General features: G+C 39.5%; 2 protein-coding genes across 3 annotated transcripts in view; both read right to left on the reverse strand.

Annotated features, from left to right (window-relative positions):
* The window catches only part of ATG14 (autophagy related 14), a 43,682-nt gene extending 30,977 nt beyond the window's left edge, over positions 1-12,705 (reverse strand). Inside the window, exons 1-2 of one of the 2 annotated variants that reach the window (XR_005018617.1) lie at positions 12,467-12,689; positions 22-84 (exon numbers count right to left, since the gene is read on the reverse strand). Coding sequence is in view for 1 of the 2 variants with exons in the window: in XM_036841893.1 (XP_036697788.1) it covers positions 22-84; positions 12,467-12,687 (284 nt within the window). In the remaining variant the exon portion in view is untranslated. Of the gene's footprint in view, positions 1-21; positions 85-12,466 lie in introns of both variants that reach the window. The other variant, XM_036841893.1, reaches the window with a different exon arrangement.
* A 2,079-nt stretch (positions 12,706-14,784) lies between these two features.
* Positions 14,785-27,523, reverse strand: part of TBPL2 (TATA-box binding protein like 2) — a 55,488-nt gene continuing 42,749 nt past the window's right edge. Inside the window, exons 8-9 of the mRNA XM_036842048.1 lie at positions 24,909-25,003; positions 14,785-14,861 (exon numbers count right to left, since the gene is read on the reverse strand). Of these exons, the coding sequence (XP_036697943.1) occupies positions 14,785-14,861; positions 24,909-25,003 (172 nt within the window). The remainder of the gene's footprint in view (positions 14,862-24,908; positions 25,004-27,523) is intronic.

The raw sequence follows: 27,523 nt of genomic DNA on the forward strand, positions 1-27,523 counted from the left end.
AAAAACAAAACGAAAACTCACTCTTTTTGAAATTCTTCTTGCTTGCTCTTAAGTTGGCTTAACCTTTCCTTCTTGTCTATAAACCTGTAAGAAAAAAATTCAGTGTTTTATTTAAATGTTTTTTTTTTTTTCAGTTGAATGAGATTATGCAAATTCCTGAGAGCCAAACATTTCTGCAGACTCATCCGGAAATGTCACTGTCCTGAACATATCTTCTCAATGGCACGCTTACAGCTGCTTACCATTTGGTTATTTAAAACTAAGTTCAGGGCTTCCCTGGTGGCACAGTGGTTGAGAATCTGCCTGCCAATGCAGGGGACACGGGTTCGAGCCCTGGTCTGGGAAGATCCCACATGCCGCGGAGCAACTAGGCCTGTGAGCCACAACTACTGAGCCTGCGCGTCTGGAGCCTGTGCTCTGCAACAAGAGAGGCCGCAACAGTGAGAGGCCCGCGCACCGCAATGAAGAGTGGCCCCAGCTTGCCGCAACTAGAGAAAGCCCTTGCACAGAAACGAAGACCCAACACAGCCAAAAATAAATAAATAACTTTATTTTTAAAAAAGACAAAAAAAACAAAACTAAGTTCAAATTCTCAGCTTTAAAACTCTTTCATGGGTTTATAAAATATGTCTATAGGTTTTTTCACCCCTAGGTTAAATTGTCCTCCAAAACAGGTAAATCAGAGCACTAAAATGAATCAGAATTCAAGAAAACGGAGGCTTCCATTATAAAAATAATTGTAATTATTAAGTTTAATTTAACCCTACTCTCATTTATAAATTGGTTCCTCATAATTCTTAAAGTACAATTGTTTTCTCACTAATTTTACTTCTAGTCATTACGGGCTAGCAAGTTACTTAATAAAAGTTATCAAAAGGAAAGAATATCACATTGCAGTTCATTTTTGCTGTTTGTCACTATTCTACCCTTATTCTTATTTTCTTCCTGCTACCTTATGTGGGATTAGTTTGTTTTGTTTTTTTTTGCAGTTTAAGGTAGGAACTTCAATCATCAACTTTAAGCCTCTCCCTTTTTAATATAAGTATACAGAGTTATAAATTTCCCCCAGAAGTATTGCTTAAGCTAAACCCTAAACATTTTGATATCGTGTATTTTACCATTTAGGCTGACATTTCTAATCTTCCATCAAATTCCCTCTTTGACCAATGAATTATTTAGAAGTGTATTGTTCAATTTCCAGATATACAGGTTTTTTGGTAACGTACTGTTATTTTTCTACTTTAAGGCTGATGTGGTCCCAGAATATTCTCTATGAGATTTTAATCTTTTGATTTGAGACTGTCTTATGGCCTCGCATATGGTGCGCCACGTCTCGGTGAAAGTTCCACGTGCACTTGAAAAGAACGTGTTTTCTACAGCTGCTGGATACAGAGTTCTATAAACGTCAACTAGCTGAAGGTGGCTAGCAGTGATACTCAAATCTTCTAGGTCTATGCTGTTCAACACGGTAGCCATCAGGCACATGTGGCTACTGAGGACCTAAAATGACTTGTTGCTTAATAAGAATTTTAGGTTAAAAAAAAAAAAGTATGGCTAACATCATGCAACTGATTTTGAATTGAGCTAATGGTGGCTCACTACTTTCAAAGAAACAAAGGTAATGCCACATGCTACAGTATAACGTGGTGTGGAGTCCAAGATTAGGCCTTTGGCTATCTCGTGAAATCATAGCCTAAATGAAAACAATTTAACAGAACCATAACAGCCCTAAAAATCTCTTCCTTAAAATAATCCAGACATAAAAGTCTCTCTAACATACTATTTCTATAATCCCACATTTGAAACATACCCAGATATCTACTTCTAAATGGAAGGGATAAAATGGTCTAATTATGACCCTACCATTTAATAGTCAGTCACTGAAAATGTACAATATATATTAAACAAGAAACCAAATCAGATAATATCACATGTGACAGAAATACATACTTACATGACTAAATTAAAATTAAATTAAAAATTCAGTTTCTCAGTTGCACTACCCACATTTCAATAGCCACATATGGCTGGGGGCTACCTTACTGGATGGCATAGATACGGAACATCACTGCACAAAGTTGTATTGGGTAGCACTGCAATGGCTAGTAAGGTGGTAACTACATGAAACAGTATTAGAAAACTCTGAAACCAGTGTGGGATGTGGACAAACTCATAGATTCATCAATTAATTTATCAGGTATTTACTATGTGCCTGCAACTTATGACAAAGCATTTGACAGAACGTTAAGAAATCTAATCTTTCATTTTTCTGCAACTGGCTGTGAACTAGACAGGTTACTTGTTATATGCTTCCATTTCCTTCTATCAAAAATGAGAAACGAATGTGGTATTTACTTCTACCTAATGTGGTGATTCATGCTCCAATAACCTGAAGGAGATGACAAGCTCACAAGACTCATCCACCTGTGTAAACAAAGGACTGACATGGAGGATAAAATCCTGCTTTTAGGGGCTATGAATCAGATCTGTTGTAAAAATGCCACTGTGCACTAAAACAAATTGGGATGATAACACTGTCCAGCTTTATATCAAGCTGGTTAGTTCTCTTGGGTTTTGTTTAAAAAAACAAAACAAAACAAAACAACAAACTTAAAACAAACATACAGAGGACAGCAGGAATAACAAACAGAAGATAACAGTTCCTACTGCATCAAACACTTCATGAGTAATGTCATTCTTCATGAAGGAAATGAAAATAGGTAGTGTGAACAAAGCAAAAGCAGATGGTTATCAAGGAATGTGGCTGGTCAGCGAGCCAACTGCTCACCAGCGCCTCACCCATCCTCTGCATTCTCCATCCCAGGACTCACAGAGATAGATTAGGAAAAAAAAGAAAAAAGAAAAAAGGAAAAGGAAGGGGGGAAAGGCATTTTTTATATACTGTCTTTCAAGCTGGGTTTATCACGTAAAATGTTTTGTATCTTTTTCCACTTCAGAACATAAAGACCTATCTCATTCTTTAACAGGTACACAGAATTTCACTGAATGGACATCATATAATTTATTTACAGAAACACCTACTGATGAACACTGCCATCGCTTCCAAATTTTCACTATTAGCAGTAATGTTAGAAATGAATATCTGGGTGCATTTAGGTTTACATGGCAACTCCTGGCAGTTATCTTTAAATTTCCTCTGAATCAGTTCATATTATATTTACAACCCTACCAACCTGTTTTCTTACTCACAGCACTGCACATTTTACTCTTTGCTAACCTGACTGGCCTCCCTCTCCTCAAAGACATTTCATAATCCATTTATTTGCCTTTCTTCATTTCACAGTTAGAAATGTTTAACACCTTTTCCTATCTTATTGGCTACTTTTCTTTTGTTATCCCCCTATACCCTTTGTTCACTTTTCTATAGTTTTTTTTTTTTTTTTTTTAATTTTTGACTGCACTGGGTCTCATTGCTGTGCACGGGCTTCCTCTAACTGCGGTGAGCAGGGTCCACTCTTCATTGCGGTGTGCGGGCTTCTCATTGCGGTGGCTTCTCTTGTTGTGGAGCACAGGCTCTAGGCGCGTGGGCTTCAGTAGTTATGGCACGTGGGCTCAGTAGTTGTGGCTCGCAGGCTCTAGAGCACAGGCTCAGTAGGTGTGGCTCACGGGCCCAGTTGCTCTGCGGCATGTGGGATCTTCCCTGACCAGGGCTTGAACCCGTGTCCCCTGCATTGGCAGGTGGATTCTTAACCACTGCGCCACCAGGGAAGTCCTATAGTTTTTTGTTAAAGGGTTATTTATTAGAGAAATTAGCTATTTCCTTTCGTACATCTTGAAATTATTCTTCCTCAATCTGCTTAGTGACTACTTATATTTCTGCTCTACCAATTTTCCAAAATTTTATGCAGATACATTTATCAATTTTGTTATTGTTGTTCAGTGGCTCTATAGACTTCTATTGTTTTCCGAAAAGAATCCGCCAGTGAACCTATACCATGAATCAGGGCTTTTACAACATTATTTCTTTCCTTTTTTATTTATTTATTTATTTACTTATTTACTTATTTATCTATCTAAGCCGGGTCATAGTTGTGTCACATGGGATCTTTGTTGTGGCATGCAGGATACTTTTTTTTTTTTTAGTTGCGGCATGTGGGATCTAGTTCCCTGACCAGGGACTGCACTTGGGCCCCCTGCGTTGGAAGCGCAGAGTCCTAGCCACTGACCACCAGGGAAGTCCCTACAACACTATTTCTTATATTTTCTTTCCCAATTTCAAAATGCCTTCTTTGTTATTTACCAGATTCCTCCAGACTTATATTTGCTTTTCTTCCCTACAAAAGCACTCCCTTAAGCTGACTTTAAAAAGTGCCCCTGTGACAGAGACTGATGAAAACTAGGAGCAGATGGTCACAGAGAGTCTGGGTTGTGTGCCATCTCTTGTAGGCAACAGTGCCACAACAGATGGCACACAACCCAGCTCAGGATTCAGAGGGAGCTCTCCAGCAGTCACGCCTGCCTGGGTTGCCCCTTGAGGACAGGTTAGAGGTGGCCTTGCTAAGGGAAGGAAGGCATTATAGGCAGAGGAAATTCTGCTGTTTCACAAGGTGAGAAGTTAATCTGTCCTGCCCTAGAGGACCTCAATACACCAGCGGGACAGCAGGGACAGGAGTGTGCTGCTGATAAGGATCAGTTAAGAGTGTGACCCTCATCGCTCCACGCTATCCCACGGCCACAGGTCGTCCTGGGCGACTGAGTGGATCTGGCTACAGGTGGGACTGGTCACCTAAGTCTGTCCCACGCAATCAGAAAAGCAGCACCCAGGCATGCACTCTATCAGGGATCCTACTATTAATTCTGTGCTAGATGATCATTAACATCGTCATAACATCTACAACTTACTGAGCACTTACTTAGTGTTTTTCATAAAATAACTAATCCCTCCATCTGCCTTCTCAGTTCTTTCCCTCATCCTTTGTGCCTAGGGTAATGGCAATAGAAAAGTCCAAGAAGCACTATTAATGTATTTTAAGAAAGGTAAAACAAACAAACAAAAAACACAAAACTTTTGAATATGCCACTGAGGGCCTTAAAAATTAGTAAACCCTTGGAACCAGTTACGCAGTTCAAGGAAAAGATCAGAGATGAGGAAGAAGATTTATGCCAATTGTGAAATTAGTCATAATAGCAAAAACTGGAAACAACTTTAATGTCCAAAAGGAGAATGATTATCAAACAACACCATATTGCCATGAAGGACATTAAAATATTTTTGTAGACAAAGACATTAGTATGTGTTTATAAGATGTTGGGTTAAAGAAAACGAAAAAGCAGAGCATCAAACTATATACACATGGTATGATTCCAAATGAAAAAAATATATCTACAAGCACACACATACATAGAAACAAGGCTGGAAGCAAATATAACAAAACACTAACAGTTGTGAGAATATGGGCAAAATCTGTTTCCTTCTTTATGTATTATTGTACTTTACAAGTTTTCTACAATAATCATACATACTTTTATAATCAGAAAAAAAACCAGTATTCAATCAATTAAAATTTCTCAAGCTCCACCTTTGAGGACCATATCCACTATAAAAACATATACACAATCCCCTAAAAGTATCTAAAGTCCTTAGGTCTCTTGACACTGATTATATTCCTTAGGTTCCTTAAATCTAAAAGCAGAAAATGAGCATTAACAGTTTTTAGGTCAGTGGTGGAGAATTATCCCCAGCTCCAATTTGGACACAGGTTTGGTGAAAAGTTAACGATGATTCTGGCTCTAGCAATAAGGCAGAAAGGCTTCTTGGGGAAGAGAGAGCACAGATGCACCTGGAGAAGAGCACAGCAATCTCCCTTATTTAAGCAGAAATGGTTAAAGAACTGCATATTTCTTGAACTAGGATACTAACACAGCAAGAATTACTAGCCATCAAATTTTTCTCCCTTAAATTCTTTAGGCATTCAAGGTTATGATGTTTATGAACAAACGCAATATGAAAACACACAGTCCTTGTCAGAATGGTTCTTTCATCTTATGTTAGAATGTTTAGGTATGAGAAAATACACAGCTGACCCTCGAACAATGCGGGTTTCAACTGAGTGGGTCCACTTATATGCAGATATTTTTCAACAGTAAATACTACAGTACTACAGGGTCGGAATTTGGTTGAATCTGTGGATGCGGAGGAACTGCGGATAAGGAGGGCTGACTATAAATTACAGGCGAATTAACCGCTGTTGTTCAAGGGTTAACTGTAGCAAAAACATACACTCCACCGGCAGGAATGAAGGTTAAGTGATTAGGAGAAAGCAGAAACAGAGCATTGTTTCGTTTTCTCCCTTGTAAAATGGGAATAGTGATTATCCTACTTGGTTACAGGGATTAAATAAGATAAATGTGAAAGCATCAGGTACAGGCACTTAGCACATAATATAGGCTAGTTTCCCTTTTCTTCATCGCAATGAGTGATTTTGTACTTAATCTTACTAATGTATTAAATTGAATATATATATATATTTATTTATTTATACATGTATTTCAGATCTGGAGGTAAACTCAAGAATTAGCATAGCCCAGCAATAAGTAAGGCACACTACTCTGAGTTTCCTCGTTCTAAAAACAGATTAATAACTCATGGTTTTGTGGTAGGGAACAAATGACATAATAAATGTGAAATTCCTTTATAAATTCTAAAAGGTACACATAATGGCAAGAGTAGCCACTGATACTGATTGAAAACAAAAGTTATATTTTCTTAGCAGATCCACATGTATTGGCGTAAATACAATTAATAAGCTGCATGGGATGGGAGTTGTGACCCTTCTTGAAAGACATAACCAAACAGAAGTCAGGTTGATAAACCCTTGTCTAAAGATGGGGAGTCGAGCTACCTATAGAGCTTTTATTCTTCTGAGTGGGGCATACAAATGTGGGCCCAGAACCGAAATCCCATGACAATATTTTTATAAGCTACAGTGACTGACAACCAAAAAGATACTGGAGGGCAGAAGAGAGATGTCTAAAGGGTAGTTTTTTGGATGTTGGCTGTGTCTTCCCCTTGAAATGTTTAGTAACATCTACATTTCTTGCTTGTCCTTTATCTCACTTCTCAATTTGTTTAGCGCCCATATTTCTGTTTCTTGGTAGAACTGTAGTCATATATTCTTAAAACTCATCAGTGAAGGTAGTGCTGCATCATTCCTGATTCAGGGTACATATAAAAGCAACACTGGAACTTCCCTGGTGGTCCAGTGGGTAAGACTTCACGCTGCCAATGCAGGGGGCCTGCGTTCGATCCCTGGTCGGGGAACCTGCATGCTGCAACTAATCGTTTGCATGTCACAACTAAGAAGGCCGCATGCCGCAACTAAAAAGATTCTGCATGCCGCAACTAAGACCCAGCGCAGCCAAAATAAATTAAAAAAAAAAAGCAATACTACCCATATTGCTCATAAATTTTGCCTTTCTTTTTGATCCACACTTTAAAATAACTGGTTCCTAAACCAGCAGGCAGATGTTCCTGGGTATCCTCAGATTATGTTCCCTGTCTCATTCCTACACTACCATAAACTGGTAAGCAATTTTTTTCAGTTTTGAATGGAAAGATTACTTCAACTTGTTATCTGTTGGGTAGCAGTCTTATTTTTGGTGTCAGATAAATGTATAATCCAGAAAATTATGTTCCTGTTAAAAGACCTGTAATTTTTTTTTTTTAAATTTATTTATTTATTTAATTTTTGGCTGCTTTGGGTCTTCGTTGCTGTGCATGGGGTTTCTCTAGTTGCAGCGAGCAGGGGTTACTCTTTGTTGCGGTGCACAGGCTTCTCATTGCTGTGGCTTCTCGTTGTGGGAGCACAGGCTCTAGGCGCACGGAGGATTCAGTAACTGTGGCACGCAAGCTCAGTAGTTGTGACTTGCAGGCTCTAGAGCTCAGGCTCAGTAGTTGTGCCACACGGGCTTAGCTGCTCTGCGGCATGTGGGATCTTCCCGGACCAAGGATCGAACCCGTGTCCCCTGCATTGGCAGGCGGATTCCCAACCACTGTGCCACCAGGGAAGTCCAAACCTGTAATTTTTAAATGTTCTCCAGTACAAGATCCAAAGGAGATTGTGTTGAGAGTACTGCTTAAAATCATTCCTCTTCATCTCTTAAGGAAGCACACACATCAAACGGCAGATGAAAAAGCAGAGAAGAAAGTGGGCACTGTTTTCGGACTGAGGCCAAGGTGGGAGATGAGGAAAGGATAGTGCTAGGAGGGTACCAAGGTTGTAAGGAAGTGTTCCCACTGAACAATAACAAAAAAAGTAGCGCATTCAGGTAGTTTTCAATCTAACTGCCAAACTCATACTGTCCACAAAATTATGTAAAGATGCATGTTCCCTTCTTAGGAGTTAAAAGAACTAATTATTGGGAGACAGATTTGTTCTTTAATATCTAATTTTCCTTGAAACTGCTAAACCATTACAAACTATGTATTCAGCTAGTCTATTAATGAAACCTGAAAAAAATACATCTACATTCACAAGAACTTTGATATGCACATCACATTCAAGATCCTTATAGGCACAGCTAATCTGGTTAATTTACTGAAAAGAATCAGAGGTTAAACAAGAGTATTTAAATTGTGCTGTAAGCTTCCATATTTTATTTCAAAGTGGTTTCCCACAGTTAGTGAGGAGCTTTTCATAAGTAAAAGGAAAAAAGAGTCTGAAAGCAAAATTTTTCATAAATACTGAAGACAACAGAATATCTCACAATCAACCTTTGGCCCAAGAAATTTAAGGCTTATTAGTAGTCAGTGTAAAGCTTTGAGAGCAGAGACCTGCCTTTCTCTTCTGTAACTGCCAGAATATTTTATGCAGATAACTGTACCCAATGAGAGCTCAGTAAAACTGACTTGACCATTAGGACGGTGGTCCTGGGTCTCGACAGATTCTCACATCCTACTAGATGCTAGGCACTGTTCTGGGAACAAAGGAAAATAAACAAGCAAACTCCTCTTCCTTAGGAATACAAGGTTCAGAACGGGGAACAATGGAAAGTGAAGTGAAGCTGTCTGTTATCCCTGAACCTTAAAATTTCTTGTTCATTTCTAAATTTTGAATGGTTCTGGTATTTATTTTTCACTTTTCTGCTTGGTCATAAAAAGAAATCCACTGTAACACATCCCTCTTCTGAAAATAATTTGTATTTCAGTTTCTAAAGTTGTCTTGCCTTTACCATTCCTTCAACAATCTGCTTATTGTGTGCTGCCCACTGCTGCTGCACTAAGCACTGGAGATCTGACTGAACAAAACCAGAATTCATGCCTGCGTGGAACTACATTCCGGATGCAGTTACTTTCCTCAAAAAAGTAACACCACTTACCATGCTCAATACCATGAAAGAACTGAGTATTGTGACAGAAATGGGGGGAGAGATGGAAGTGGGGACCTATCTTAGTGAAGGTCAGGGACGTCTCACTGAGGAAGAGACATTTAAGTTCAGACATGAAAGGAAAGGTGACAATCAGGAGGAACAATGTTCCAGGCAGAGGGAACAGCAAGCAAGGAAAAAGACCCACGGGTGGAAAAGTTTCATGTGTTTGAGGATATGAGAGAAGGCCCAACTACTGAGCTGTGAACATGAGGATACATGGCAAGCGTTTATTTTTTGAGTACTTAATACATGCTAGACATCATGCTAAGTACTTCAGTGCATGCTCTTATGTAACCACTACCAGAAACCTATGAAGTTAGATACTCCATTTTCAAAATGAAATAAGCACAGGAGAGATTAAGAAACTTCAAAATCACATAGCAAGTGGTGGAGCTTGTATTCAATTCAATACAGCTTGAATCCAAAGACCACATTTTAAACTCAACCTTACAGCCAAAGTTAGAAGGTAGGCAGTAGCCAAATCACATGGGGCTTAACATGCCATAGTAAGGAGCTTGAATTTTATTTTAAATAAAGTGGAAAGCCACTGAAAAGGTTTAAGCAGAACAGTGACAGTATCTGATTTACATTTCTACTGTGGCTGCTGTGTGAAGGCCAGAGGGAGGCTAGGGAGGAGCTGTACGTGTAAAAGAAAGGAAACTAATAAGTAGCCAGGAGAGAAATGATAGCGGTCTGGACTAGAAGTAGACCGATTCAAGATCTACTCTGGAGCAGATCAAATTAGACTTGTCAATATTTTGGATACACGGAGTAAGATAAAAGGAAAAAGCTAGGATAACTCCCGGGTTTCTGGCTTTAGTGACAAATGGGTCGTGATTTATAACAATGAAGTGATTCAGAATCATATTAAGTTTGGGAAGGAAGGGTAGATTGACCTAATCATTCAACAAATCTTTATTAAGCTTCTACTATGTGAGGATACAGCAGAGTACAAAACTGTTTTGTTCTCACAGAGCTTACATCACTGGAGCAGGGGGCAGTTAGACAAATTAATATGTAAACCACAGACGGTGATAAGTGCTATGGAAAACAATAAAGCAGGTTAAGTGGGAAAGGAGGTTACTATTTTAGTTGAATAGTCCAAAGAAAGAGTTCCTCTAATGTATGAGCAGAGGCTTAAAGGAATCAAAGGAAGGAGCCCTGAAGACTTCTAGAAGAAAAGAGTCCTGGCAGTCTGAATAAGACTGCAGTGGTCCTGAAGCAGGAGTCTTCTTGGTATGTTTGAGGACTGGCAAGGAGGCCAAGATGTTACTGCAGAGTGGGTAAGGGAAAAGCAATAGGAGATCAATGGAGGAACAGACAATACAGAACTTTGGATAAGGACTTTGGCTTTTTTTACTTTGGGTAAAACAGGAAACCCCTGAAAGATGTGAATGGAGGAGTGGTGTTACTCTGGCTGCAATATGGGAATCACACTATAAAGGAGAAAGGGTGGAAGCAGGAACTCAAGAGGCAATAATCCTCTGGTGGACCAAACCAGGAGGCAGTGAAAGGGTTGGATTTAGGATCGGTTTTGAAGGGTGGATGGGATTTGTTGATGGGATTATATATGGTGGCATTAAGAGAGGGGTCAAGGAACACTGGAAGGTTTTTTTGGCCTGTGCCAGAGAATGAGGTTACCATTTACTGGGCTGGAATGAGCATGAGAGGAGCAGATTTATGATGGATAATCATGAATTCAGTATGCCATATTAAGATGGAGATTCTCATTACAAATTTAAATACAGACAGAGTATGCAGCTGTTTTCTTGATTTCACAAAGGCCTGGGTTGGAGATACAAGTCTGGCAGTCTTCAGCATATAGACGATATTTAAATTATGGGAATGAATCTAAGAAAAAGTATATAGAGAAAAGGGTCCAGAACTGAACCCATGATAAACTCCATCAGTTAGACATTTCCACCTCATACCTAGTATTCTTATAATAAAACTGTGTTAATTTTTAAAGCTATTATTTATTACATCAGCAGTTTCTAAAGTCATCAAGTACATCAATGAGACACAGTGATGAACTAAAAGACTGAATCATACAAATCTCCTCAAAAGAAAAAGAAATGAACTCCATTCGTGATGCGAGGACTGTCAGCAACTCAAAAAACACTTCCAAATACAGCCGTTATATAATCCAGTGGTTAAGTGCATGGCATATGGGTTCAGGCTGCCTGGAATTTAATTCTGGTCCCCACACTTATTATCTGTGTGACCCAGGGCAAGGTACTGTGCAGTTTCCTTAGCAGTAAGTTACAGAAAATAACTTATCGGGTTCTTGTAAATGAATTAATACCTGAACTTTTGCACTGAAAAAATTAGCTGGCTTACTATCATTGACACTAAGTTATTGAAACAGAAGTTGAGCCTGAGAGACCTTGCAGCTAATCACACTAATTTTTCAATCATCTTAACCAAGGACTTGTAGGTCTCTGTTTAAATTTCAAAACAAGGCCAAAACGCCTTCTTGAATTCTCTTAACTAAGGGCTTGCAGGTTCCAGTCTGGATTTTAAAACAAAGCCAAAACACATACCCAAACTCCTTAGCATCTAAAACAATCTTTGGAAAAGGGAGGAACTAGCTAGCCTAGTTCACACATTAGAGTAAGCATGTCTGACAATATCCATCTGAGACACAGGCTACCAGGGCCCGAATCCCTCTTAACCAGTTGTTTTATTCTCTTCTAGAGAATGAACGTGCTTTCGAAAACAAAGGTTAAACCCAGCATTTGAATGGGAGTGGAACAAAGTACCGAGAATCCAACTCTATGGCAGTAATAGAAGACCTCTCCACAGCCACCATCTATCCCTTTTCCCTAGTACCCAAGAGCACCGTGAGGTCAGACTCCTCTCGAGTGGGTTAGGGGGAAACGGCGACCTTCTCTCTTCTGGCCTCCATCCCCGACTCTTTCCCCTGGGAGCAAAGCGCCGGCGCAAAGCAGTTACCCTCCCTACCTCCCCCTCCTCTCGCTGGGCTCCGGGGCCCAAACTCAGGCCCCAGGCTCCAGCCTCCGAGCCGGTGGAGACACCCGGGTTAGAAACCATAGGGCCGTGGCGGCTGCCTTACCTTTCACGGTCGCGGCCGTCGAAGTAGACGAAATCGCCGCTCTGGACGCACTTGGCGCAGGTCAGCCGCCGGCGGGTGGTGTTGCACAGTGGGCACCGCTCGACTGCCACGTACAGCCCCTCCGCGTCGTCCACGGAGTCTACCAGGTCCCCCGCGACGGGCTGGGGCCCGCAGCCAGGAGCCTCCGGCGCCCGGGATCCCTTCCCACTGGGAGACGCCATGATGGCCTGAGAGCAGAGCCAGTCACGTGGGATTTTGTTTTCAACCAGGTGCATCCTGGGCGAGGAGGAGGGGCCTGGGAGGGGCCTGGGGAGGGGCCGGAAGCGCGGCGGGAGTCCCGCGAGACCCTCGCCCGGCCTCACCCGGCCTCGCCCACCCCTCGGCCGCCGAGGGCCGAAGGGGCAATGGGTTTTTCTGACTGCTCGGGGGCGGCCGTTTCCGAAGTAGGAATTATGTTTAGAGGAGCAAGTCAGCCCAACAGAATGTCATCTGAGGCTCAATCACGCCCAGGCTACACGTTAACGCCTCCAGCTTGTGCAAGAAATAGTAATACGATGCCCTAAGGATTCTGGGGAAACAGACTGGGAACACAATGAGGGAATTTCTGTCATTCGCTCTGGATGCTTTTAAATTTGGCTAAAACTACCGCAGAGTTGGGTGAGGGAACTGGGTCTTGGAACGAGGTTGAATTTTGGCCCACCCGCCTTCTTAATAGCTGTGTAATTCGGTGCAAATTCCTCACCTCTCTCTGCCTGTGTTCTTAACTGTTAAATGGAGAGAATCTCAGTACCCACCTAAGGATTAATAAGTAAATCCGTTTAATAGTAATCTGATAAGTACTTTACCAATAATAGCTAACCAGTGGAAACAACTGTACTGAACGTGTAAATCAAAGTTGTATCTTTTTGAAAAATAAATTTTAATGTCCAGCATTCGGCCGCTTCTCTGGGCCATATCTTAAAGAATTTGAACTAGGTAGAATTTAACATGGTTAGATGACTCCAAATTTCTTTCTGTGGGGATAAATAGGGTAGGTTGGAGGATTATATCAGAGTAACTAGTGTTTGAATATGCCTGTAAACTACAGAAGAAAAAAAATGAGGCTCATAGGTCAAATGATCAAGACCACTGATTCTCAAGGATTATTTTGGCAGGCTGTAAATTAATGACTGCCCTAAATTCTCTCTCCAGCTAGGGCTTCTCTCCCAAGTTCCATACCCCCAAATTCATAACTGCCTACACTAGGCTTAAAGTAATGTACAGTGACCACCAACAAACTCAGCAATTGGGAAACTGAAATTAAAACTGAACTCTCAGGAATTCCCTGGCAGTCCAGTGGTTAGGACTCCAAGCTCTCACTGCTGAGGGCCACAGTTCGATCCCTAGTCGGGGAACTAAAATCCCACAAGCCTGCACGGTGCCGCCAAAACAAAAATAAAACAAAAAAACCCTGAACTCTCCCTCCCCACAAATGTCTCCTCATCTTAGTGAAAGACAATCACTGCCCACTTGAGAACAAGGGCCACGACTCCTGTTAGCCCATCCCTCCCTGTTAATCTCCACCTCTCCATCAAATGCGGCTGATTCCACAACCTAATTAGGTCTTGAAGCTGAGCTCTTTGCTCCAGCCTCTTACTCTTATCTGGTCTATTTTAATACAATTACATAGGATTATAAAAGTACCCCCAAAAAGCGCAAAATCCCTAAACTGTTTTCAAAATAGACCTTATACTAAACCTGAATGGTTCCTGAAAGTTTAAGATTTATTTTTAAGGGAGAGAAATAATTTTCTCTGACCATTTCAAACAAAAGGATGTTTAATTATTTAATTTTTCTTAAGTTTTCAGACTTACATGTTTCATTTGTATTCTGACAGGATCCTTCACAGGCCTGTACCTAATGGCCAGGATCATCTACTCAATATTTAAAAAGGCAAAAAATAGACAATTTTCTATCCTGTTTTATGCAGTTATTTGAAATTTCTATATATTGCTATATATTTTTAGAGAACACATGTTAATGTACTACATCTTTAACAAGAGCAAAGCATTAAATTTTAATGATGTTACAGTATCATTCTAGCAAGGCCCTAAATCCTTCAAATTCTGAAGTAAGTTTACTTTTTCCATTTTAAAAATAACATACATGAGTCATTTTGAAAAAAAGTTTCTTCATTTCTTAGGCATGGTTACTCATACAGAATCACACTTTAATAACTAAAGTCAAAATGTGCATAGAATATCTATAATCCAGCTGTTTCTGTGCTGGGCTTATGCACATATTCAAACCAACATACTGTGAGATGCTGAATGATATACTCAGGTTTTTTTAAAACCCTTTAGAATAGGATAGATGTTTTCAAATGCTTCATAGATCTCAGAACGTTCTTTGGCACCTATGAAGAAATCCAAGTTTACATAATCTTTAAAAACAATACTAAAATTTTCTTAAGACTAAAACTTCATTGTCATCTCCAGTTACTTTTAATACAATATAACATCTCTTTAGGTGTACCTGAGAAGTGACATTTATTCCTGGTAAAGACAAAAGAATTTGGTGACCACAGCTACATTCCCACAAACACATACCCTAGAGCAGAGTTCTCCAGTATCAGTATGTTTTTAGCCTCCTGGGGCATAGTATGAAATATGGAATGTTATCTCTCAGTGTGTCATGAACAGTGACCACAGAACATGACCTTCATCAGCACCTGTGGGCACTTAGCTACCAGCAAAAGGAACTTACTTTGATCTACTCATGTCTAGTCAACATGCTGATTCCCTAATACTGACTGAGACAAACTATTCTAAAGTTTTAAATTTCAGTATATGGGAAGGGATTATTAGAGGGGAAAATTGTACCATTGTTACCCTTAAAGTTAAGTTTCAAGAGCTCTTTAATTATAACTGCTCTAGGAGTTAAAAATGGATAAAAACGTGAATTAGACAGTCCCCACCCTTGAAAGAGATTATCAGTCAGCCCTACTCATATCTCTCACCACCAAGCACCACTACTAACTTTCCCCTTTCAAAGCTATGCAGGCACCTTATGCTAAGGGTTAAGGACCAGTGGTATTTATGTTTATGTGGAACTGTCAGCTAATCAGGAAACTATTATCTGATATTATTGGGCAGGAGGCAAGGAGATTAATGAAAATATAAAAACTGTTAGCATGAAGAAAAATGGAAGTAGTTTAAGTTGGTAAAGACTCGTTCTTGAGAACTATAAACTTAACAAGGAGGAAGGCTCAGTAAGAGAGCAGGAATAACCTGTGAGAAGTGGTTATCTGGTTTAAGGATGGGACTAGTGAGAGGGAATTACCAAAATGAGGATCACCAGATTTGAGAAGCAGGTAGAAATCAGGATTCAGAATCCAGGATGAGCTATAATAATTTAAGAAATGGAAAATAGCAAGTGTTGGCAAAGAGACTGAGAAATTGGAACCCTCATACATTGCTGGTGGGAACTTAAAATGGTTCAGCTACTATGGAAAACAGTTTGGCAATTCCTCAAAAATGTTAAAATAAGAATTACCATGTGACCCAGCAAGTTCACTCCTGGGTATCTGGGTATATACCCCCCCAGACTGAAAACAAGTACTCAAACAAATAATAGGCATGTAGACGCATATTCATTGCTGCACTATTCATAATAGCCCCAAAGTGGAAACAACTCAGTGTCTACCAACAGATGAATGTATAAACAAATTGTGGTAGATACATACAATGTAATATTATACTGCCATAAAAAGGAATCAAGCACTGATACATACTGCAATTGGATGAACCTCAAAAACATGCTAAGTGAAAGAAGCCAGACATGAAAGGTCACATATTGTATGATTCCATTTATATGAAGTCTCCAGAATAGGTAAATTCACAGAGACAGAATGAAGACTGGTGATTGCCAGGGGCTAGGGTGAGGGAGAAATGGGGAAAAACTGCCTAATGATATGGGACTTTATTTTGGAGTAATGGAAACATTTTGGCACTAGAGGCGGTGGTTGCACAACATTCTGAATGAACTAAATGCCCCTCAATTGTTCATTTTAAAATGGTTAAATTTGTGCTATTTGAATTTCACCTCAATAAATTAAAAAAAATTTAAGAATCAAAAATGAAGTACTTATAAGCCTAAAACCGGGGGGTGGGATAGGTAAGGGCAAAAAGTTACTTATTCATTGCCAAAGAATTTACTCTCTGAGTCTCCACCCTCAAAGATGTGGGGTGGGGAGGAAGGTGAATTATTGACATGGTTAACAGAAACTCTGTACCTCTGAGGTAGGAAAAATCCCTTAAGTCTCAGCAAATTTTAATTATAGCACTAAAATTTTAGTTTCTAAAGAGATTGGTTTTGTAGAAACCAAAAAGTGAGTTGGGGAAGCAGTTAAGTAAAACACTACTATAAAAAGACTCTCTGCCTCTGGTTTGATGGACTTCTTCAGCTTCTGGATACATTTGAACAGAACAACTTTAATTGGGAGACAGTGAAGTATAATAGGTATAGAAACACACACACATTCACCCAATGCCCCCCTCCCCTAAACTAAGGTTCTTTTTATATTTAATTGAGTAACAGAGTATCTAGGTCCAGCATTTTGGGTAACCATGTACTCCGGGATTTTTTCGTAACACTTAAAAGAAAATCACACCTAAGAGCATTACATTCAAGCCCAAAAGAGTATAGCGTTCTGGCATCCCCTAGAGAGTAGAAAACACCCATCACCCAAGACGGAATGGACGTTGAGAGTGATCATTATTTTATATCATAGAAAAACAACTTTAGACACAAAAGGGCTTTAGGGAAATTATCTAGTACAATTTTTTTATTTCCTGTGTGGGAAAACGACGCCCAAGTAGTTGAAGTTCCCCTGAATCATGAGTATCAGCTGTGAGGGAAGACCTCATGTATCCAGTGTTCCTTCCTTTACACCAAAAGTCATCAAATAAACATTGCCAGAAATTGTAAATCCCAATGAGGGGATTTGGTCAATTTAGTGAAATATTTCCTCACTACAGTATTGGCATAAAAATTTTGAGGAAACCTAAATTGTCCCCATAGTCCTATTAATAATCAATCTATAATCAAACATCCCAATTTGTAGCACCAGACTCCGATTATATATATGACCCTTGTCTTTTAAGCAAAACCTACCAGTCCTTTCCTTCAAGTAATGATGACCACCACTTTGGGGGATAAACACCATTCCTAACTGTGGCAAATGAGGTAGAAATTCTGTGGCTGGTGATTGGAGAAAGGACTGGCTTGAGATCAAACCATATGGGCTCAAATGCAAGGTCTACAACTAACTAGGTTTGAAATCACAGGCAGATTGTTTAACTTCTGAGTTTCCATTTCCTTACCTATAAATAAGGACAACAGCCTTCTCACAGGGTTACTATAAGGGTTACATGAGCAAGTTTTTGCAAAAAGTCCTTTGCAAACCATAACATTTAACAAGATCTAAGCCATTTTTATTGTCCTAGAAGAATGTACTTCAGGATTAGGGATGCTGGGATGGCTGGCCCATGTACACATGGCTTATCATTTGGTTCTGTGAGAACCAGTATCACGTAATTTGTCTCCTCCACCAGGGCAGGATTTTTGCCAGATGAGGGGTATGTTATACTTGCTTTGGCATCCTCAGCACCTAAAACAGTAATATGTACCTGGCAGGCACCCAAAGTTTCTTAAATATCTATCACCTGTCGATAAGGTTTGTAAGCTCATCCCTACCCCTTAGCCAGCCCAAATATCACTTTCCAATACTACTTGGATTTTACAATACTATTCTTATACCAAGTCACAACTACACATCTTATTTTTCCAAGTGACAGCATACGCGTGTGCACGACAGTGAAAATCTTACAAATTGCAAAAAAACCCAGCATTTAATCACTCAAGGTATACATTTTACAGTATATACTAAGTCACTATTAGTGGTGGATTCCCAGTAATGATTGCCGGGGATAACCTGTTCTGTCTCTGGCCCACTCACTATTAAGTCTTGCCATTTGTATGCTGCCCTCTGATGTACTCATTTCCAAGAACCACTGACATCTAACTGATTGAGAGTGACCCTTGGTAACAAAGACCCAGCTTCTTCGTCCTTTATGCTGGAAGGAAATAAGTGCGTGAAGTATTTTTCTAAATCCTCTTTAAACTTCATAAACCTATCATCTGGGCAAGGCATGAGAGCAAAATTTCATCTTTTTGAATGCTAGGGAAAAAAGAAGAAGAGTGGGAGGTAATAACAGCTAACGTTTACACCATGTTTACTGTACGCCAGGCCTTGTTCTTCTGCCTCCTCATAACACTTAGCAGGTAGTTTCTATGGGCACCCGTCTCTTACATATGTGGAAATCAAGGTGGAGAACAAACTCACCCAAGGTCAACACAGCCAATAAATGGTAAAGCTTGGATTCAAACTAGACAATTGGCTTCCAGAGCTCAGCCTCTTAGCCGACACACCTGCTGCCTCTCACCACTAAGAGAGTATTTATCATTCCTTAGCTGACAAGGAGGATTAGGAGGAAGGTGCCCAAAAGACCACACAGGTGTTTTCACAGATATCTAAAGAGCCGGGGGACAGGGTGAGTACGAGAAGATGGTGGGCTCTGAGGCCAGGCATGTGCAGCACGTATAGCTGTTTGACATTGTTAAGGTTACTTGATCTCTCCATTGTCCTCATTTTACAGGTGAGGAGACTGAGATATTAAGTACAGCCTCACAGAGTTAACCAGAACCCACATAAAAGCCCTTACTTAGGGCTTCCCTGGTGGCGCAGTGGTTGAGAATCTGCCTGCCAATGCAGGGGACATGGGTTCGAGCTCTGGGCTGGGAAGATCCCACATGCCGTGGAGCAACTGGGCCCGTGAGCCACAACTACTGAGCCTGAGCGTCTGGAGCCTGTTCTCCACAACAACAGAGGCCGCGATAGTGAGAGGCCTGCGCACCGCGATGAAGAGTGGCCCCCGCTCGCCCCAACTAGAGAAATCCCTCGCACAGAAACGAAGACCCAACACAGCCAAAAATAAATAAATTAATTAATTAAAAAAAAAAAAAAGCCCTTACTTATAGTGCCTGGCACATGAGTGCCCAACATATCTTAACTCTATTACGTCTCATCTTAGAAGTGAAAGTTGACGTATTTGCTGTTCATTGTATATTGTTGCAGCAGATCCTAGCTATACTATTCATTTTACCATGGTTTGAGAAAAAGCATTGGTCCTAAATGTCACATTAGCCATAGAAGAGCACCACAGACCTGGAAAAGCAGTGTTAAGCTTGACCCAGTTTCCTTAGCTGTTTGCTGTCTGGGACCATGACAAAGTAGGATAGTAGAGCCTCAGCTCACTTAACCATTCATTCAGATGTAGCCTTAGACATGGTGGCTGCAGCTTTGGCACCTCAAGGGAACAAGACAATTTTACAAGGATAAATTATTTTCAAAGACCCTGCAAACGGCATGTGATACAAAAGTTTCAAATTGCCACCCATTTGTTCTATGTGCATTGGTGTTCTACAGCTTCTACCTAGGGGAGAGCTGGGATCCACTATTTAATACAGTGAAATTCAAAGTGTGTTTGTAATTTCAATACTCTAACACTTTCTAGGCAAAAGTTACTTACCCTTGTTGGGACCTTGATTTTAAAACAGCTCTGCAGAGTCTTGCCATGTTGGACTAGACCATGGGAGCCTCTAGGACTCCACTGGATGCTCTACACGACCATCCTCAGCTGAAGTTCTAGAGTCAAGGCTAAAAGGAGGCCTCTTTGGTCCCTTTCCCCAGGTGTACACTCAAAATTGGGTCCTTGAGTTTTTAACCCCCTTGGAGGTGAAAAGAGTCTAGGTAACTAAGGATAAGGAATAAGGAGCATTTGTCTCTAGGTTTGGAGCAAAAGCAACCTAAGCCATGTTGTTCTAGGTAAAGTACTTTAAGACAATATGGCATAAACAGGGAAAAAACTCTCAGTAGATGGTAATTACTCATATTTCAGTAGTAAGACATTGGCTAGCTTTTACTTCACAATACGTATAAGCAGAAATTTGGATTTCAATTAATACATCTCTTTCCGCCTCTCCACAAACGTGATGATCTATGTCTTACAAGAGTGAAGAAATTTAGCTTTGCCTGTTCTTTGGGCTGAATGCATTAACAAATTTTAAGAGAAGTATACTGTATGGTCTTCAGGACTGTGTGTTGACAATCCTTTACTTTTGTGATTTGAAACTTCTAGCAAATGTGCACATGAAAGTTTTTTTTTTTTCCTGTTAATTTGGGGTAAGAAAGTTGGTCTGAATTAAGGATATTTAAAGAAACTTGTTCTGGTGTACCTGTAATAGGAACTTAGCCTGTACTTGGCAATTTGCACTTTTAATAAGACAGTTCAGGGCCTTCCCTGGTGGCGCAGTGGTTACGAATCCGCCTGCCAACGCAGGGGACACGGGTTCGAGCCCTGGTCCAGGAAGATCCCACATGCCGCGGAGCAACTAAGCCCGTGCGCCACAACTACTGAGACTGCGCTCTAGAGCCCGCGAGCCACAACTACTGAGCCCGCGTGCCACAACTACTGAAGCCCGCGCACCCTAGAGCCCGTGCTCCACAATAAGAGAAGCCACCACGATGAGAGGCCTGTGCACTGTAACAAAGAGTAGCCCCCGCTCACCGCAACTAGAGAAAGCCAGTGCGCAGCAATGAAGATCCAACACAGCCAAAAATAAAAATAAAAATAAAAATAAAAAAAAAAAAATAAGACAGTTCATAATAATACATAGCACATAGATGAAAGCATCCTTCCAAAGGTCTTGAAGTTTATTCCCTTGAGTAGGGCCTATATTTGCCTCCAATATCTATTCTATTCCATTTATTTTGCAGACTTCTTCCCCTTCCTTCAGAACGTATAGAGGGAAACTTTATGTCAGTCACTAGGAGGTCTTAATTATTCCAGACACTACATCGGTGGCATCTGAGGAACTGCAGCTTTGCTGTATTCAAAAGGCTCTTGAATTCTGAACAGGCTTTCCCCACTTTGAAGACACATTAGTTATTTTTTAGAGAAAAGAAAACTATAAAACTTACTGAGCGTTCTAAAAGAAGACTTAACAACAGATACTCCATGCTTTTGGATGCTGAGTGATAGAAAGTTTCTCAAATTCATTCAGCTAATGCAGAAATCTCAATTGGTTTTAGATGGGGCAAGATGTTATAAAATTTTAAAGTTTATTTGGAAGAATAAATATTTGAGAGGAGCTAATAAAAGAGAAGTAAACTGGGGATATAAAGAGGGGAATAAAGAGGGGAAACTGGCCCTATCAGATACAGAGACCACTAGAATTAAAGCACATTTATAACCACAATATAGTATAAATATAATAGGATTATCATAGCATATTTCTGGAGCAAAGGCAGGACTGGAGAACAGACCCATAAATAAAAATTAAGGTCAAAAGGAGTCATCACAAATTAATAATGAGGAGAACATGTAGTTTTAAGATGTCTAGCTAGCTGTTTGGGGGTGGGGTATAATCAATTTGGCTCTTGCCATATAAACTTGGTATTCATCCTGGTACAGGAGACTAAAATGTGGAAAAAGTCAGACAAAATAAGGCAAAAATAGTAAACTTTAGTAGAATGGTATGGAAAAGAGTCTCAACCATTTACTGCAAGAATTTTAAAAACCTTTATGTAAAAATAAGTCACCTGGAAAAAGTCACAAATAATTACTTTTGATATTATGGTGAACTCATACAAATCCTTAGTGAAAATAAAAACAAAAATAAACAAATGGTACCTAATTAAACTTAAAAGCTTCTGCACATCAAAGGAAACCATAAACAAAACGAAAAGACAACCCACAGAATGGGAGAAAATATTGCAAACAAAGCGACAGACAAGGGATTAATCTCCAAAATATACAAACAGCTCATGCAGCTCTATGTCAAAAAAAAACAAACAACCCAATCAAAAAATGGGCAGAAGATCTAAACAGACATTTCTCCAAAGAAGACATACAGATGGCCAAAAGCACATAAAAAGATGCTCAACATCACTAATTATCAGAGAAATGCAAATCAAAACTACAATGAAGTATCACCTCACACCGGTCAGAATGGCCATCATCAAAGTCTACAAACAATAAATGCTGAAGAGGGTGTGGAGACAAGGGAGCCCTCATACACTGTTGGTGGGAATGTAAATTGGTACAACCACTATGGAGAACAGTATGGAGGTTCCTTAAACTAAAAATAGAACTACCATATGACCCAGCAATCCCACTCCTGGGCATATATCCAGAGAAAACCATAATTAAAAAAGATAATGTATCCCCCCAATGTTCACTGCAGCACTATTTACAATAGCCAAGACACGGAAGCAACCTAAATGTCCATCGACAGAGGAATGGATAAAGATGATGTAGTACACAAATACAATGGAATATTACGCAGCCATAAAAAAGAATGAAATAATGCCATTTGAAGCAACATGGATGGACCTAGAGATTATCATACTAAGTGAAGTAAGTCAGACAGAAAAGGATAAATATCATATAACACTCATATGTAGAATCTAATTTTACAAAAATGATACAAATGAACTTATTTACAAAACAGAAACAGACTTACAGATATCAAAAACAAACTTATGGTTACCAAAGGGGAAATGTGGGGGGTAGGGATAAATCAGGAGCTTGGGATGAACATATGCACATTACTATACATAAGATAGATAACCAACAAGGACCAAGGTATAGCACAAGGAACTCTACTCAATATTCTGTGATATCCTATATGAGAAAAGAATCTGAAAAAGAATGAATATATGTATATGTATAACTGAATCACTTTGCTGTACATCTGAAACTAACACAACATTGTAAATCAACTAGACTCCAATAAAATTTTTAAAAATTAAAAAATTAAAACAATGAAGACATTTAAAAAAACTCAGTAGACAAGAAAGGAATAAGTTATATACACACTACTTACAAAAGATAAAATGCTATTTACAGGATATGTTGAAAAGTGATCAATTTCTAGTTCTGAGTACCAGTGAGGTTAAAGCAGTGAGATCACTTTCACTTATGTAGTTAAAGTTTTCTTTTGTACATTTTTGTTTTGAATGCTGATGAGGTTCACAAAAGATACTTAAGAGACATTGCTGGTAGGAATGTAAATATGATACAAGAGAACTGTATTGTATTGATATAACCATTTTTAAAACAATTTAGTAATTTGTACTAAGAACCTTAAAAACGGTCCAATCCTTAAACAAAAGTTCCATTTCTGAGCATTTACACTAATAAAATGATCCCATACATAAAAACAGCCAAAGTTTTGTGTCATTTATAAGCAGCAAAGAAACAACATATAAACACCTGACAATGGGAGAATAAGTTTGATGCAACAACATGTTAGAATGGAGGTCGGGAAACTTGGGTCTGCTGGCCAAACCTAGTCTGCTGCCTGATTTTTGTATAGCCTGTGAGCTAAGAGTGATTTTTATATTTTAAATGGTTGGGGGAAAAAAAAAAAAAGAAGAAGAGGAAGAAAATTACTTGATATATGTAAATTAAATGAATTACATTAAAATCACACCTCAGAGCCTTTTCCTTTATGTGATGTCTACGGCTACTTTCACAATAAAATGACAGGGTTCAGTTGTTGTGACAGAGACTCTACCGCCCACAAAACCTAAAACATTTTGTATTTAGCCCTTTGCAGAAAAAGATTTGTTGACCCTTCTGTTGGAACACTGTTCAGCAGTTAAAAACCTTCATTAAGGGACTTCCCTGGTGGTGCAGTGGTTAAGAATCCGCCTGCCAATGCAGGGGACGTGGGTTCAAGCCCTGGTCCGGGAAGATCCCACGTGCCGCGGAGCAACTAAGCCCGTGTGCCACGACAACTAAGCCTGTGCTCTAGAGCCCGCGAGCCACAACTACTGAGCCCACGTGCCACAACTACTGAAGCCCGTGCGCCTAGAGCCCGTGCTCTGCAACAAGAAAAGCCACCGCAATGAGAAGCCTGCACACCTCAACGAAGAGTAGCCCCCGCTCGCCGCAACTAGAGAAAGCCCACGCTCAGCAACGAAGACCCAACACAGCCAAAAATAAATAAATAAATAAATATATTTAAAAAAAAAAAAAAACCTTCATTAAGAGTTTGTAACAATGAGTTAAGCTACATATGTTATAATGTTAAAAGGCAGGATGTAAAGATGAATATACATATCAAAGTGACATAAAAACATGGAAAAAAGTTATACTGTTTGACTATTGGGACCAATGGATGAAGCCATCTTTCTTTCTACTTTTCATTTTTCTCCCAGGTATTCTAAAATACCAAGAATTGCTTTATAATAGTGAACAAAGCTATTTAAAAGGTAAAGCAAAGCACACACATAGCTATTGAATTTTATGAAAGTCAGAATCTTAGAACTTACCTGTCAACACAACTTTTCCAGATACAAAGATAAGCAACACAATTCGTGGTTTTACCATTCTGTAAATAAGGCCAGGGAACAGTTCAGGTTCATAACTGTTAATATATAAAAGAAAAAAGTTAAAAATAGCACTATTCAACTACTTTCTCATAATATTTGAGACCCAGTACCCACAAGCAGTTTTCAAAAGCTGTTTTACCAAAAACCTTTTGACCATCTTGATAAAAGCAGTCTTGAGTGGCCTAGGTAATTTCTGTGGCAGTCAAGAATAGAATTCATTTTTGGTCATAATATTTTTCCAAGTGAAAGTCATTTCACTTGGAAATGAAATTAAAATTATAAATTAAGCTATAGATCAAGGTAACTTAGGACATCAGATCTAATGTTTTAAGATCTTGTTAGTTAAATGTTCTCCATCTGTCAAAAAAAGTCTATCAATAAAAATACATAACACATTTTCCAAATTTTCCAAGTTCCACAATAATGAGCACATTTTGTATGTATTTATAAACTGCTAAAGTTAACATTTTTAGTGGATAGAACCTAAAAAAATTTCTAGACCACTGTAACTTGTCTTTGGACAGATGCTGTATAAAGAAAGAAAATTAAACCATCCCAAGTTTTAAAAATTCAGGATTTGTTCCTATACATAGTAACTCACTCATATTTACTACTAAATGTAAGCTGGTTTCTCTGAGGAACAAAGGATGATTGGGCTAAGAACTGCTTCCCCACACTCCACCACAGAGAAGAGGAGAGATTCCTAGAAAGGCCTGAGGAACTTACAAAAAAGAAGTCAATAGTTAAGAAGAAGTTGATTAAATAAAACTATTCTCAAAACAATGGCTAATGGAGATATAAGAAAATGAAGAAAGCTGAGAAATGGAGCACTATATAAAATACACATGAATTTTTGCACTTAAAGGGTGAATCCAGGTCACATAGAAAAACTCCATTCCATTCTGCAATGAATAAGACCCATACCACAGCAGATGTGAAACTTCTTATTAGCACCAGCAAGATGTATCACAGTGGTGAGGCTACCTATCTGAAGTATGTGGAGGTCATTATGGGTGGACATGTCTTCCTGGGACATCACGCTATCTTACTGCAGAAAGCCTGTCAGGACTTCTACCCACGAACCACTTCTGGACACTGGGGACACAATGATAGTAGCTGGAGCCCTGAGAAACTTCTATGGGAACTACAAGGTTCGAGCCAAGAAAGTGAAGTCTGGGGCACAGAAGAAATATTTCCATCTAATCTTCCAGCCAAATCTTACAACACTAAAAGGGAAAAGAGAAAATAAAAGTCTTTGGTATGTAAATACCTGTAAACTTCCCTAGACTGGGAAAGGAAACAGACATCTAGGTCCAAGAAGCACAGAGACTTCCAAACAGGATCAACCCAAGAGGACCACACCAAGACACACTGTAATTAAAATGGCAAGAACTGGGACTTCCCTGGTGGTCCAGTGGTTAAGAATCTGCCTTCCAGTACAGGGGATGTGGGTTTAATCCCTGGCCAGGGAACTAAGATTCCACATGCTCTGGGGCAACTAAGCCCACGCACTGCAACTAGAGAGGCCTTGTGCCGCAACTACTGTGTCCATGCGCTGCAACTACTGAGCCCACGCACTCTGGAGCCCGCATGCCACAACTAGAGAAAAGCCCACGCACCACAACAAAAGATCCCACGTGCCACAACGAAGATCCTGTGTGCTGCAACTAAGACCTGATGCAGCAAAATGAATACATAAATAAATATTTTTTAAAATGGCAAAAATTAAAGATAAAGAGAATATTAAAAGCAGCAAGGGAAAAGCAACAAGTTACACAGAAGGCAACTCCAATAAGGCTATCACAGCTGACTTTTCAGCAGAAACTCTGCAGGCCAGAAGGGAGTTGCACAATGTATTTAAAATGATTAAAGGGAAAAAGCTACAACCAAGAATACTCTACCCAGCAAGGCTGTCATTCAGATTTGATGGAGAGAGCAAAAGTTTTACAGACAAGCAAAAGCTAAGAGATCAGTACAACCGACCCAGCTTTACAAGAAATGTTAAAGGAACTGCTCTAAGTGAAAAAGAAAAGGCCACAACTAGAAATGTGAACATTACAAAAGGAAAAAGCCCCTGGTAAAGGCAAATATACAGTAAAGGTAGTAAACTAACCATGTACAAAGCTAGCAGGAAGGTTAAAAGACATAAGTAGTAAAATCATCTATATCCACAATAAGTAGTTAAGGAATTCACAAAAGAAAAAGATGTAAAATATGAGTCAAAACCAGTAATCATGGGGGGGGAGGGGAGTAAAAATTCAGGGTTGTTAAAATCCATTTGAACTTAAGAGATCAACAACCTAAAATAATTATGTGTGTGTGTGTATTGCTATATATAAACTTCATGGTAACCACAAACCAAAAATCTATAATATCAATAGATACACACAAAAAAGAGAAAGGAATCCAAACATAACACTAAGGATAGTTATCAAATCACAGGAGAACAAAAGGAAGAAGGAACAGAAAAGACCTACAAAAACAACCCCAAAGCAATTAACAAAATGACAATAAGAACATACTTATCAATAATTACTTTATGGGACCTAATGAAA

Source organism: Balaenoptera musculus, chromosome 2 (assembly GCF_009873245.2).
Source record: "Balaenoptera musculus isolate JJ_BM4_2016_0621 chromosome 2, mBalMus1.pri.v3, whole genome shotgun sequence".
Lineage (NCBI taxonomy): Eukaryota > Metazoa > Chordata > Mammalia > Artiodactyla > Balaenopteridae > Balaenoptera > Balaenoptera musculus.